At 27.3% G+C, this 16,815-nt stretch overlaps 2 protein-coding genes across 2 annotated transcripts in view; both read right to left on the minus strand.

Annotated features, from left to right (window-relative positions):
• Positions 1-2,093: 2,093 nt before the first annotated feature.
• Positions 2,094-3,395, minus strand: LOC113549512 (la protein homolog). The gene is made up of 2 exons (XM_026950849.1): positions 3,329-3,395; positions 2,094-2,988 (listed from the first exon to the last, which is right to left on the minus strand). Exon 2 carries the CDS (start codon positions 2,960-2,962, stop codon positions 2,315-2,317), a length of 648 nt encoding a protein of 215 aa, XP_026806650.1. The 5' UTR covers positions 2,963-2,988; positions 3,329-3,395; the 3' UTR covers positions 2,094-2,314.
• A 3,734-nt stretch (positions 3,396-7,129) lies between these two features.
• LOC113548837 (hillarin) overlaps positions 7,130-16,815 on the minus strand; it is a 38,007-nt gene continuing 28,321 nt past the window's right edge. The window contains exons 5-12 of the mRNA XM_026949919.1: positions 15,310-15,577; positions 13,547-13,629; positions 12,373-12,516; positions 11,840-12,058; positions 11,202-11,410; positions 9,486-9,616; positions 8,545-8,802; positions 7,130-7,654 (exon numbers count right to left, since the gene is read on the minus strand). Coding sequence (XP_026805720.1) covers positions 7,298-7,654; positions 8,545-8,802; positions 9,486-9,616; positions 11,202-11,410; positions 11,840-12,058; positions 12,373-12,516; positions 13,547-13,629; positions 15,310-15,577 — 1,669 coding nt within the window. The 3' untranslated portion in view covers positions 7,130-7,297. The remainder of the gene's footprint in view (positions 7,655-8,544; positions 8,803-9,485; positions 9,617-11,201; positions 11,411-11,839; positions 12,059-12,372; positions 12,517-13,546; positions 13,630-15,309; positions 15,578-16,815) is intronic.

The raw sequence follows: 16,815 nt of genomic DNA on the forward strand, positions 1-16,815 counted from the left end.
TTCGTGTAACCCTAAGATATTGTTTGTACAGATAGGTAATGTTTTTTTATATTTTTTAATATTTATATAATAATATATTATATTATTGAAAATTTTAAATAAATTAAAATAAAATTCAAATTTAAATGTTTATCTGATTTTTATATAATTCCTTAGACATGCTTTCAAATTCATTCAACAATGTTTCGTGTTCATAATCTCCAATCAATCCTTTCTTCTTAACATTGAATATTGAAGTAGTTATTTAAGATTTGTTATTTTACTTTTTAGCCTTCTTAATTGTTGATTCAATCTTTTTACTTTATATTTTAATTGTACTTTTCTCGGAGTTATTGCTAGTTAACACATTATTTATGTAATAGCACACATAACATTATTTAAAAATAAATTTAATTTTTAAATTTTTTTCAATAATAGTACATATTTAATTAAAAATTTCTGTACAAAACATTTCATTAGGTAAATAAAATTGAATTTCAAACAATAGATAGTTAATTAATTATTACCTATTATTTATTTTATTAGGTATTTAAAAAAACAATGGTACCTATTTAAAGTTTTACGAGTGGTAATATGGAGTGGACAGTGTCAAAATTGAAGTAATACACCTAGGTATCTCTTAAAATGTTGGTCCACTAACACTAACTTATAAGGTAGTTTAGTAGAATTTGTAACTAATAAACTTCCTGTTCCTATTCACTATTTTTTTTTTTATTATTATTATTCAAGAAGATAATGGCCCATACTGAGTATGTTCGTGTGGGAGCCTATGAGTTCACAATTTAAATAAACTATTAGGAATTATTCTTAAAATAATAAATTACACAAATATTTAATAATATTTATAATTTAATCAGCTTAATAGATATTTTTAATTATTGAGTATTTGAGTATGTCTTACAAAAATAAATATAGATAGCCACTATAAATCGATATAATTTTTTTTAATTAATCGGAAATTGTGTATTTAAAATAGCTCTCAAAAAAGATATTTTAATTTTAAAACTATAATAGTAGATAATTATGTAGTCATGTAGGAATTAATTTTTAAAAAATAAGTTCTTTTTAAATAATTATGCTCAATACAAATACAATTAGGTATTATAAAAATACACAGTTATGTTTTACATAGCAATGTATTTATACTAGTTTAGTGATTGTTGGTAATATTGAACCAAAAAAGTATTATAACCAACAAAATTGTAATATGTAAAAATTTTAATTTTTTTACTATGTTGTTAGTAACATGTGTAATAATATAAAATATTTTCTAACTCTTTTTCAACATTTTTACTTCAATAGTTCAATAGGCAATAGTAATAATAATGTAGTCAAAACATTTTTTTTCTCACATCACTCTAAAATAATTATTTTCTTGTAGACCTTATTAAAATTATCAAATACAAATTACATAAATACTTAATATTTTTAAAGATAGTCATTTGTGAATTTCTAAATCTACAACAAATTTTGATTCAGTTCAAAAATATCTGAACATCTGGCTTAAAAACACCCAGTAAAAAAATAATAATAATCAATTCATATTTAAAAGAATATTTTAATTTTATATTATGATGTTTAAAATATTAATTGCCTATTATATTTTCCAGACATTTTATACTTAAAAAAAAATATTTGTAAAAATTAAAATTATATTTCTTTTAAAAATATTAGTTATTTAATTAATTGATTATTTCTTTTACCAATATTTTTACACCGGTCAAATGTACCTAGCAGATCATTTGTCATAGGATATTATTTTAGCAACCAAATTACATGGAACCCTACTTAGTAGGGTAATTAGTGATAAGTAGTTACTTATCAATTATAAGAAATAATTACGATTTATATAAGTTATAATAATTTGTGATTCGTAACATTAAAATAACGTTACGATTTCATTACACTATTTACACTATCATTGCTCTTAAAACCAAATGATTTATTGGAAAATAAAAAAACATAATATAGGTAACAATTTAATAAGATATGTGCCTAGTTATATCTACTTATAATTATCAGATATTTATAACTATGTATAAATTGTATAATAACAAGTAATGACATACTGATTTAAAATAACTGACCGTCTATAAAGTATAGGCTGTTTTTGTTGTTAGTATTAAACATAAGTCAAATAAGTATTTAAAAAGATTAAACTATAGTAACAAATAAACTTAATTAACGTTTCTAATAATGTAATGTATATAATGTGTAGTGTGTATGGCAACGTTTCTCAAACCGTGGGTCGCGAACTCCCGATCCACTAGCTGGTGTAATATAATGTACCTATATCGAAACATTATTATAAATATTATTCATAATTAAATGGGCTATTGGCTTTGTAATTTCCTAAAAAGTCACTCTCCCACATACGCTCTATTTCAACACCATTGTATTCAACAGATTTTTTTTCTAAAAAATTTTCCGCCTCGTCTTTAGAGCGGAACGTAAAATAAAGGGAACCTTTAAACGCTTTAGACTTAAATCTCATAAAAGTCGTTTTCGTAATGACGTTGTCGCCAAAGGTCTTGGCAAATTCCAAAAGTTCGTCCACGGAAGCCGTCCTTGGGAAACCGCTGCAATAAATTGACCGATCGACGATTTCCTTGAACAAACTGCGTTCAGGAACTGGTGCGGGGATTTTCGGTTTACGTCTGATTTTTTTGTCCGTTTTGTCGACTTCCATGATACTGTCATCAGCGTTCTTGACGGCTGATGCGATCACGTCCGAGTTTCTGGTGATGGATTTCAATATTTTGAACGTCAACAGTACGCTGATCGGCACCCAGCCGTCATCATGCTTGATCTGAGCCTGAAGAAACTTGTCGTACGGCAAATTGGTATCGCTAAAATAGAACTCAATTTGTTTAACAATTCTCGAATTTCGGTCTGCGGTTCCGGAACTGGAACACTCCTGTTTCCAGACTCCGGTAACATGTTTGAAGTTGGACGTTGCCATTGCGATTTCGACTAGGAAAATAAAATCTGCAAGTACAAAAAAATAAGTTATACATAGAATATAGACTATATAGTATACAAAACGTTACCTAATGCGTAAGGGTAGAACTTAAGAACGAACGTGACTATAAATAAAAAGAACTATTATTATTTACTTATTTATCACATTTTATTTAAGTATGAATTTAGAGTATTTCAAAATTAAAATGTAACACATTTTTTTTATAATTAAATTTTACATTTAACGCTTCGTTCAGAATTTAAAATTGGATAAGCGTTTGTTCATTAATTCAGTCCAAAAATTCTATACAATTAAGTATATATTATTACTTATTAGTAAACTCATGTTTATTTGAATTTGACTTACCTGTTCAATAACGAATCTTCGTGTACGGTGAAAATCAAAAATACAATATTCCCTAGCCCGATTGGCGATTGAATGTAGGCAGTACGAAAAATCAATAAAATATAAGTATAATGATAACTTAACTGTAAATTAATTTCAACACAAGAAGACTTATATATGACGTAAGGGTAATATATAACCTATTGATTAATAAATCATTGTGTCCGGGAGACAGCAATTATCTCATTGTTGCTTTTGGATCTCAGACTGAACTAAGGTGTTGTATGCCAGTTTTATATGAACTATTTTGGTGTCGGATTGTTGTTGTTTTCATTTGATTATATAAGTAACAATACAAAAATAATAATTACCTAGTGTTGACAATGTCAAAGTGACAAAGTACCTACTTAGTATAGCTATTTGAGCTATTTTTGTTATTAAATCTTGATGTTTTATCTATAATAGTTATTTAAGTCAATTTTAATTGTGTATGTAGGTTGTTGTTTAAATCATTAACCGAACAATATGGTATTTTTATATTATATATTATTGTAGCTTATTATAAAATAATAAATAATAATATTATGACTCATATAGTTTGTACCGGTCACTGTTCAAACAAACATACTAAATAACGTTTCTAATTTTGTGAATTCAAGTATTCGCTGAAAAAATAGACTAGTTCACTTTTTGATACCTACTATTCAAAAAAAAAAAATACTTTTATCAGTTGAAAATTAAACTTACCTATTCATTATTTTAATTTATACTAGACACGTATAGCTACTATTAGTTATTCTATGTAGTTCTAAATATGTTTTATAAAAATGTAAATGATGTAATGAAGTTATGAGCCCCCGACATGCATGCCCATGAGCGAATAATCTAAATTTTCTCCATCATAGTAATTTTTTTTTATTTGTGAAAAAATTAATTATATTATCTAAAATAAAACAAAAGTTATAAGTGACATTTATAAAGCTATTACATATATTACATACTACTTCTATTTTATATTTACTTATTTTATTAAAATGTGACCATTATTTACAGTAAGAATCAGATGTGTAAATCTGGACTTACCTGATTCTTGCAGAAGAAAAGAAGTCAGCAGATAAGTCTATTAACTATTAAATATAAATAGGTACTAAATAATTAAATTATGTAACGTACTAATCCGGTTGTTGCACTAACTTGTAAGGAATTTTATATTCTGATTGGAGCGATGAATATACTTAACTCATAAATAATTCAAAACAAATAACCGTAGTTATTTGAAATTTTTATTAAATATTTAAATTAAAATTTCCTATAAATGGCATAATTTTTAAAGAGACTAAAGAGTAACCCTTTTAACATTTGATATTTTCAATTTATTTTAGTTTATTTCTATAAATATTGATTAAAACTTATCTTTCTATCAAAGATCTTAAGAAATTAATACAAAGTTCCTCGTACGTTTTCATAAAGAATTTTTTAAAAATATTTCAAGTTCAAAGTAGAGAAAATTAGAGTCGGATTTAGAGGTATGGGGGCCCCCTGGCCCCAAATTATTTTCCAAATAAAATGAACAATTTTTTTTCAAAGTAAATTCTACTATATAGTTCATAATATATGTCAATTATATGTAGTTACGCATTATTGTATTATGCTGCTGCTATTTAAAATGTAAACATTTAAATATAAATATTGAATAATAATAAATAATAATGTCGCACCACTCAAACATAGAAAAAGGAAAATCGAATAATATTATTATCGCGCTTTCGCGGGTTCGCGTCAATCGTCAGAAGCGGTTGCGGTGGCGGCTACGGTGGGGTTTAGGGCGCGCCGGATTTGCTGATAAACAAACCTGCTGGCGACATAAAATTTCACGGAATTACCTATCGGCAATCAGTGTTAAATTTATTTTTATTCTATTGGCCACTTTCGACGGGACGGCAGGGTGCAGTGCATTTGTAATTTGAAAGATTTTTTTTCCGAAGTTACTATTGTAGAGGCCCCGAGGCTATCGCCCCGATCGCCCTCCACTAAATCCGGCCCTGCGACAAAAGCAGATATTAAAATAAATAATATTGAAACTTAAATGTGTATTATTTTTAATAAAACATTTATATTAATTTTGCGCTATTTCCTATTTAAATCACCAATTTATCCATATTTTTCTACAATAAGTCGGCATTATATAAATATGGTGTTATACGATTGATAACGTTTTATTTTTTAATAACACGATTGAGAACGATTATTGGCAAATCAAAGAATTAATATTTTGTACTCTATATTAAAACGATTGGGAACGATTTTTTGAGCGACGTTGTCGTTTATCTAATTTTTTAGCGAGCATCTTCCTACACATGTAGTGATTTCTGTTTTGAAGGAAACTCAAACACAAACCGTGACAATAATGAAATCGATCAAAAACAGCATTATCAAAACCATGGCCAGTAATGACTATGATCAGCATGATCGTGTTATTTCTACAATTATTTCTTACTGTTATATACTCTTTCGGTTAAGGCCCAAAGGTATATATTTATATGTTGTAAAAGAGTCCGTTCACTTACGGGTTGTATTCAAAACACTACACAAAATCTGTTTAACTTTAAGAAAATTCTTTATTAATTATTTTATTATTAAGAATATTTTAACAACACAGTATTATACGAATCGGCTACTTATTCACGACTAACTCTTACTTATTCTACGTTTTTGTCTTGGCGACGCAGTCGCTTGCAAAAAAAAATAATCATATTGCTTACACTACTATATTATTGTATAATATGCTTATTAATCTAAGTGTGTGTGCAAGGGTTCCTAACATTACTAAGAGTCTGAAAAAACTAAAGATATGATGACTTCATGTCTTCATGCGGTATCTTAAATTAACTGGAAATCTATCTTAAACTGATAAATAATTAATATTTGTATATTTTTTAAATAACAAAAAAAAATCTATATTAAATGATAATAATATATCATAATAAAATGTAGTATCGGATATACTATTTTGTATTTTTAATCAATGCGGCAATGTTGCATAAAAGTTAGCTGGTAAGACACTAAAAACGTTCTCAATAGTGTTATTAAAAAAAGATACAGCCGCGGTTAGCCGATATGAACCGACCTCAATCGTGTTCTACCCAAATTAACTGATGCCGAAATTATAATGTTAATATTTAATTATTATAATACACTTATAATATAGTATATACTTATTGGGTAATTTATAAACTACCTATAATCTATATCCTATACTTAGTAATATAGGCTGAACGTCTTCGTTCATCATAATATTGTTTAAGATTAAATTTTAATTTAAAACTTAAATTACAGTGAGCTCATTCCAAACTTACTCAATAATGAACTACACTCGACTCCTACTGTAGGTAATAATTTGATTTAATTCTTTTTTCTTTGTTTCATTCCGTAAATAAGTGGACTTGTCTAGTTTTTTTAATAAGCACTTCAATTTCTTTTACGCTTAACAATAGGTGAAATAGGTCAATTTACTGTCATCATATATTTTTTCAAATGTGTGTATTATTGTATACACTATACATTGTATAGAAAAATAAAAACTCCTCACATAGTTTACGCGGTACTTGTTTGTTTTAAAACTTTTATTATTATACAATAAAAATCATTATATATATTACGTATTTAACATTAATACGTTATAGGTAGTTGGCTAGAATCGCATATATTATTATTATGTTACGTTATTTTTTTCTTGTCCAACGTTAAGAATATATACACAACATATATTATAATATAATATAAATATAATATAATGGACAGAAATTTACAAAAAAAAAAATATTATATTTAAAATTCGTGAAATATATTTTGTACCTTATATTTTCGTATATATATATTTAGAAATTATATACGTATACCTACAACAATATTGTACTGGAATATATTATCCATAAATGCTTATGCATAGAAACGAAGATATAATATACAATATTTGTTATCAATGTAATATTAATTTCGTTTCGAACTGTTTATCAAGTATTTGCAACAATGGGTGAGCAGGTGTTTTTCGCCGTGGATGCCATTGCCGTTGGCTAACCGGTGCTGGTGCTGGTGATGGTTGTGGTGGCCATTCTCATCCGACTTGTGCGACGATATCTCGCGCGTGTACACGTCCAGACCGTATTGGCCCTCTTCTGGAAACCCGATCAGGAATGTGATGAAATCGTCCACGATTGTGTGTGATATATATTTAGACAGCCGTTTCTCTTCCACGCCGTTTTTATGCAATGTGGCCATGAAATCCGTTAGCGGCTTCGACATTCGGAACTGTATTTCCAACTCCCGGCCAGCGAACACTAATGGGTCCTGCGCACAGAAAACGATGAGATTATAATATAAATAAACGTATTTGTACTGGTTTATAGTGATTGTGCTAATTAATTAATCGAAATATTAAAATCCCAATTTTAGGATCTACAGTGCAGTTTCTTTAAACGAAATTGTTATTATCTATACATGACTAATATAATACTATATATTTATAGGGTAGTATATTTATTCCTCCCTTTTATGATGGTAATATAGGGTAATTCACCAAGAATGCCCATCTCATTTTAATATTTAATATAACATGTATATTTTCATCTATTAATTTTTTGAATTTCTAAGTATATGTCTTCAAAGTTATTATTATTTACTTAGATATTGCATACCATTCTTTTTTTTCAAATGAGAATTATCCTTTTTCCTGTAAATTGTTTAGTTGAAGACTTTTTTGAAAATGTCGATGTATTTAAATAAAAATTCAAATGAAAATTCGATTAAATATTGATTTTAAATTGCATAGTTGAAAAAATTTACTTTTCTGAGAATGTTGATGAATTCATATCAGATATTGGAAAAATAGCATTTTACTAATAACAATTTAAATGTTAAATTATCAGTAGTTAATTATAGATTATAATTTTTACTTTGCTTATAAAAACTTTATGTACCTAGTGGTTAATTATTAATTATTATATATATATTTATATTTAATCAATATGTACATATATATATATATATATTATATTTTATGAAAATATGCTTCTAATCAGGGAATTTAAGAAAAATATAATTTAATAATATTGTAGTAATTTATTCAATTTGCAAAACCTATTAAGCTGTAGCGCACTAAGTATAGAACCCTACAGAATAATATCTATCTACCAAAAAATCATTAAAGTTATGCATATATGTATATTGTATACGCTTACCTGATGTGATATGGGTATGAGTCCAAAGAGACGAGTGGCTTTTGTAGGACCCCACTCACCGCTGGCGCAGTCCGGCAACGGCACCATGACGGTTTGCAATTCTTCACAAATGATTTTGAACTTGCACACGCTCTTAAATTTCATCGGCTCTCCAGTCAGATACTCCTTGGGCGTCACTGAATTGGCAAATATATCCAACAGAAATGCCCCGCTGTTGGGCGCGTGTACGCGGAATGACACGATATTGCCCAGGACAGACTTGAACCATACAAACACAGACGTATATATAATATAATAAACTCGCAATAATGATCATAAAATAACATTATGTTTCAAATATTAAGGAGACGAGTAGGTATACAATTAACATATAGATAGATAAATACTATATAGATAGACCTATATAGTGATAATAAATTATAATAATGGCTCGATCAGATTTTAAAAATAAAACTATTGATACACTTTTATATACTGTAATAAGTTAATAAGTATAAAACTGAGCCCACTATTTAAAAAATATTATCCACAGTTAGCTATAGCCTATGGGCAAAAATGGGTAATAAAATTAACTTATTATATGCTCATTTGCAAACTCATGAGTCATGAGTTTTGAAAAATGATAAATATAGTGTTTTTCTAGAAATTATGTATGTTAACTAATATGAATATATAGGTATCATACAATTATATAATTTCTCATTGTTTTCATTTTATAGTAATTCTAAAGATTAGAACAATTTACGCGGGGCATTTTCAAAATATAAAGGACATTTTAATTGACTTAATAAATTAATACCAAATCATTTGACGGCCCTGTATATCTTTGCAGAATATGAATATCTGAACACTATACTCTATATATCCCTATGGAGTATTGGAATATAGTTATACAACATAGTTACTTTTGTATAAAAAATACAAAACGTTTTATGTATTACCTGCATGACAAAACGCTTCAAGCTCACTCCATCATATGTGTCTCCTTCGCTTTCATAGAATTTTAAATTGTAGTGGAATATCAGGTTGGATTGCATGTTAGTCGGTATTGCTATTCTTACCGTGGCAGCTCCTAAAATATTAAATTTATGAATTTCAGGTGCGCCTCTAGGGAAAGTTTTGAATATTTTCACGCCCTCCTAGTTTTGCACGAAGGCAAATGTAACGCGGTTATAATTAAGGACACCGCAATATCGCATACACCGAAAGAAGTCCATACGATCATTAGAAAACCGCTGCACCGGATAGAATATGATTATTACTTTACATAATTATTAGAACTTGACTCGCCAAAATAATTATCTCAACACTAATTGACTAAGGTCCGAGGAAACCAATAATATACTTATATGGTATTATTGTTAATATAATACTATACATAAATGCATATATTATCATATATTATGTGTTTGACGTTTGAGACCCATACAAATCTACTTATATTTAACACCATTAGATTTTTTATTTCTTTTATCATAACGCCTTCAAAACATGCGTAACTCGTATTTTAATTTATGGTCCATCCAATGATGGTCACAAAAACGAATTAATTTTAAATTGCATCCACGCGTGGGCTATATTGAAAATATAACAAAATATTTGAAAAAAATTAAATATACAAGTATTATACACGCGCGTTTATTTAGTATACAAATTAAACAGTCTTTCCGGTATATAAAATAAAACAAATCCATGCCACGCAAAAAGTACTGTATCATTGGTATATATACTGTCGTTATAGAAATCCACTTTTGATGATCTTATGTATATGTATATATACAATTTACTTTGTCGATTTGCTACGCTTTTTATTATAGAAATCGCTAGGTTGACGAAAGTCTTATTATAATTGCGTGGAATTCGACAGGAATAAGTATAATAAGTGTAGCGTGTTGCGAGACGACATCAATTTGCATAATTTATAATACTTCAGGTATATCTATCTACATTATTGTATCATTAATAATTAATATTATATTTTATAGACGTAATGTCATTATATTAAACTAGCATGGCTATGGATAATCATTTGGCGTTAAAATTTATGTTGGGAATTTTAGTCCATAACTTTAAACTTTACTATAATATTTTTCAGATATTTTAATCAATGAGAAGTTATTTTTCAAGACGAAGAAATTACTCATAGAGTCATAAAAGTCAATTATACTTATTTAAAAAATTATTGCTAAAATTGTAAATAAATATGTATTATAAAAAACATAATTAATGGAACATGTAAAAATAAATGCTTTTTAATTATTTGTTTCATGATTTTGAATTAATGAAATAATAAATTTAAATTAAATATTTTAGCTAACCGAACCTAAGCTAGTCATTTTTTAATCAGTGTTGTAATTTCTTAATTTATAATAGATTTCCATTTTATAATATAAGACAATAAATAGAGTATATAAAGCACCTATATAAATACATATTTATACTTAATACTTATAAGCATACTATACTTTACATTTATATCTATATAGTATATTCTAAACTCAAATATTTAAAATGTTAAATAATACGAATTAATATATTTATATAAATACATATTTTATAATCACCCACATTACTGTATTTTTGAATTTTTATTTATTTATTTTTTAAATAATATAAAAACTAACCGCCATAAAAGTAATCAAGTCATAATAAATTACCTGTTGCATCTGTATACATGACAGCTTTTGTGTTGGAGTCTGGGAAGTAAAGGCCGTATCTAAAGAAAAGAGACCTGACGAACGGTAAATCCTCAAAATCTCGTTGAGTGATAGGATTTTTGAGTAACTGCCATTCGGGTTGCAGTGGAAAAAATTCATAGATAAACTCTCGTGGATCCGTTAGGAAGTAATGGTCGTCGTATTCATATCTAGCAAATAAAGTATAAGTATTGAATATAAATTATTATTATATATTATTGTATTGTATATAATCAATAAAATTAAACAAAAATATATATCATGTATACCATAATAGGAATTTCATTTTTTTTTAAAGCAAGTATTTGTTTTTTGTTTTTAAACACATTGAGAAATTAAAATAAGTAATAATTATAGACCAGTATAGTAATAAATTAAATTAAATATTTATAATATTAACTCAATTATAATTATATTGATTATATAATATATTAGTGACAATAACAAACAATTAATGGTGAACATGTAATTCCTCATTTAGGTATTTCAAAATACATTTATTACAATTTTTAAAGTAAGTACTAATAAAAATAAATTTCGTATATGTTCCATAGTTAATTTACTAGGTATTACAGAAAAAAATATAATTCGTATCTAACCTGAGACTGTCAGATTTCCCTTTGGCTCCTACTTTGGGTACTTCTTTGGCGTTGACTAGATGCCGTGCACCCCAATTACATTGCACAAAACGCCAGGCACCAGCAACGTAGACAGCATTCCACGAGTTTCGGAATCGACTGTCTTCAAAATGAACACCTGGCTGGTAGCCGGCCGACTTCGAGTATCCTTTGATAACGACGCAGTGTAAACCAGCATAACTACACATTTAATTTGTTATAAATTTTAAATAGGAATATATAGCAGGTAATAGGAATTTGAATAATGTATAGTATAAAGTTAAAACATAATATAGGTGCGTTGTACGTCACAAAAAATATCAATTACGTTTAAAGTAAAATTACGATAAATAAACGTTAAATATTAAATGCTAATAAAATATAGGGGCCCTAAATGTTTTAGACGGTATTCCGTAATCAATTAAACATTAAATAATTTATAATAGTATTAAGCTTAATATTAAATACATTTATAGCATAAAGACCAATATACTTAGTTTAGTTTGTAACCGTACCTGCATAATCGTTTGAATAATACATGGTAACTTTCCGTTCCGTGTTTAATGCCTCTGAGTAGACCCATTGGCGTGTCACCCCTCAGATTGTCATCGAAATTCATTGTATTCAAGTTTTTGACAGTAATCCATCGGAAAATTGTCCTAGATAACAAAAGTTATGACACCAGTTATTATAAAATATTATTTTATGTAAAGCATATAGAATGTGTATTTATTATTTATGTACGAATTAAATATACTCGTACATCAGTTTTTTAATGAAATAAATTAAATGCAGTTATAATAATACCCAAATGTAATAGACGTAACCGTTTTCCGCCAAAAAAAAAATATTTAAGATATTTTTTGAAAACCCCTTATATTAATTATAGGTATCCCGCGTTATTTATTTATTTATTTTTTTTTATTGAAAGAATCATACATAAATTACAGGTTAGATATAATGATTAGTTACAGATTTGATTAATCTACTTCTTTTATAGGCTTATGCAGCTTGTAGTGGAGAAACAGATTTATTATGTAAATTATTAATAAGTTATTGTTATTATTATTATTATTATTATTATTTCATCGCAACGTTATCCACAGATAATTGACGGATTATTGTCCACTATGAGTCTGAACCTGTCAGTTTAAATCATGATCTATGACAACGTAAACTAAAAATTTAAGAAAATGTCTATAATGTCGAAGAATATTGAAGTGGTATTATGTAATCGTGGACATATTATGCTAATATTCAACAATTTTAAATTTATACATTTGTGTACATCTAAAAATGGCATTATTCGGTAAAAATGATACAATAGATGATGAGATGCAAAAAATAATTAGGAGTAAGATAGGATACAGATAGTTTATGATCAATAGGCAATAATGAATATCTTTAAAACAAGATGAGGCGCATACATCGTAATTATTACTATTTGATGGATTTAGATTCAGGGGTTCTCAAAAATATCTTAAATTATTTATTAATTTTTTTTTGGCGAATATCGGAATATAACCTTTGACAGGAAACAGGAACTCCCAATGTAATATTATATTTAAATATATTGAATATAACATACTTATATAATTATTAGGTATTACAACAAAATTATTATTATTATTATTATTATTTCTATTTGGTTAATATAATTATATAATATAATATATATCTATATATTACCGGGCTTTTTCTATATCCGAACCGCATTTTCCCACCAACATCCTTACTAAATCTGTAAAGGTTTTTTGGTCTTCTTGCGCTACCTGTGAAAATACATCAGCTACAATTTAATATATAATATTATTTAATCGTTAAATTTATAAATTATAAATTGTATATTATAATTTATTTTTGTTCTATTTAAATGATTTTCAGTTATATTATAGTATTATTTTTATTTATTAAAATGTCATAAATAATGACGTTATTATTAATATTATAGACGAGGATTAACAGTTAGTTATGACAGCAGCTAGGTAATCGTTTTAATATATAACGATGTTCATAAATCTTTATACCTAGTGGATAAAATATAATTTATAAACACATCAAAACTGCTGTCAAATATATTCCTTTTAATATTTTTCAAGGAACTTACTGTGTAGCGCTAAATGTTATTGTATGTTTCTTGTCATTGAAAACTACCAGAACGAATCGAAAATAAAAACGGTTTTAATAACGGAAACCACAGTTTGAAAAGGATCATCAAAGTCTATAAACAGTGCTTTGTCACTTTTTGAAGTGTTAAATAATGTATACTACCTACTGTACCTACTTTAATCATCTCACCTAGTAAACTTTTTTACAAATAAGGTAAAAAAAAAAAACAAAGATAACTCGTCATAAAATTAAAATTAAATAGGTATAACTTGGTTGTCATTAATTGTTCAATGACTACAGGATTTGTATTTTGTAATAATATCATAGTACCTACTATGAAAAAAAAGATTTAGATGTCAAAAATGTATTGGTTACTTTAAAATAACTTTACGGGTATATAATATTATGTATACTATAGTTTCTTTTTGGAGTTCTACAAATAATTTAAGTTTTATCACTACATCGCTTTTACTATTGTGTTTATTGACCTGTGTAATACCGTATAAAAATGTAATTCATTTAATATAGTTGTATGCATATGCATTTTGACCAAATCGTTAAATATTGTAGTACATATTGTATAGTATGTATTTTATAGTACCTACTAATTAGTAATTACTATAGATTATACGTCTACAAAAATAATTTAAAAAAATTAGTTAAATCTATAACAATAGGTAGCTGTAATAAAATCATTAAAATATTATCATGTTTATTGTTTGTACAACGAAAGCTACAATTCGTTATAATATATCGATGTAAAAAGTAAGTAACCTATAATATCTAATATTAACTGTTCTGTTCAATTTTTTTTCCTTTAAAAATTATGTTTCTAGTAGGTACTCTAGTCTCACATATAAGTTTATATAATAATAATTATTATAATATTACTGATTTGTATTGTAAATTAATTATTTTTAAAATTGTTATAGAAACTATACCTATTTCTATATCCTAAGAATGTTTTATGTACCTATTTAAATATAATTGATTACTTTAATTAAGCCCTGTCTAATATTTTAATAAATTAAATAATACGACAAAGAGTTATTGATATTTGATGAAAAAAAAGAGCATGACTTAAAGGCTCACAGTTTAAAACGCATATATACTCAAATCTTATTCAAACTCCTTATAAAATGTTTATTATAAATAGTTTCAGAAAAATATTATAATCGATTCAAACTCATTATTCTTTTATTCTATAATATACCTATTATTGTCTTTCTAGTTGCTAGAATTTATAAGCTCTTTTAGGTGCGACTGTGTAGTACCTACTAACAAGGCCAATTACTTAAATATTGGTTGACAAACGGCCTGCAACTTTAATAAACATGTCTTACTGATATGGCAATCTGGTCGATGTGTGCAAACTCCAACGGATCTGAGTACAGCTGAAACTTTGCTTGGGCCACGCCGTGCGGCGACGGCGGTAGCGGCGCTTTGCCGGGGTATGGTTGCACGTTGTCGTTGAGCGCCTCAGCTGTCTCGTCTGGTATTGCCGAGTCGTCCAAATACAGCGATTCGGCCATCATATATTCGCTACGTTTCTCGTTTATCAGTTCCAACATTTCGCTGCTCTGTTTCTCTACTAGTGCCGCTGTGGCAGCTCTATACAAACAAAAAAGTTAAGCTATTAATTCATTTACAATACATAATTATTATTTAATTGTTCATCGTATCTCAAAATTGTACTTTAATTTACGAAAAAAATTGACTTGTGATTCGATGGCGATTGCAATCGTCAATAATATTATATTTCACATATGTGTACTGTACCCACAGCTACGGACGAATTTAACTGACGCAACCGGACGACCGATACCAAGTATACCTACATGGGTAGCTATTAGGGGTAATTTTAGCTCCTACAGATTAAAATCATTATCCTTATATCCTTATTTACGCCAATGATTCGTCTGCGCAAATTCAAACTACCTATATAATATTGTTCATCTATGTATTGTTTTAACAAGTATATAAACGTAAATTGTATATTTTTTAATTGTGTAGCTGTAGTTTCTATTTCTTTAAACATAGCTTTTAACATTTAATATTATCTTCATGCATTATTATACGTAGTTGGTATAGACACTCGTTTTAGATATAATATGCTTGTTTCTAATACATGAAGCCGCGAAATAAATGAATCATTAATCATTTTTGATTTTGCTTCTTATCATAAATAATATATTTTAAACACTAAAGTAAAGTATATATTTTATATATTTCTATATATAGAGCGTATGCACATTAAAGAATTTAAGTCTTTAGAATAAATTATACGTTATGTTACAGTAGAAGTTAGCCTTACGCATTTACCCACGTATAATCCATATTATAGATAAATGGATTTACTTTCAACAGATAAAATTGTGACATCAGAAATAGCGATCTCGTTTATACACTATACCTGGCATGCTGTTGGAAATAATATATTACTAATGAGTTGTTAAAACGTGACAAAAACGAACTAAACCCGTTAAAATACACATTCACAGAGTATACAATATAATACCTATAATATAATTACACTTACAAACGCGCGTTAGATGTTGTTACCTATCTATATATCTTAGCAAATCTTTTAAAAAACGAGTTTTTTTTCTAGTTTTACTTTATGTCATTGACAAACGTCTAGCGAAATATTTTAATCCCCACAGACCGTCAACCAGACAAACCAATTCAATATAATAGGTTACTTCTATTGTGTAATGACGATGCTGTAGCGATTTATTTCACGTGCGCATAGCGCATCATTGTCACAGTGTCACGCTACATCGAATAAAAATGTATACGTCTATACATATATACACTATAAACTGCTTTCAATATAACACGCAGTAAGT

Source organism: Rhopalosiphum maidis, chromosome 1, assembly GCF_003676215.2.
Source record: "Rhopalosiphum maidis isolate BTI-1 chromosome 1, ASM367621v3, whole genome shotgun sequence".
Lineage (NCBI taxonomy): Eukaryota > Metazoa > Arthropoda > Insecta > Hemiptera > Aphididae > Rhopalosiphum > Rhopalosiphum maidis.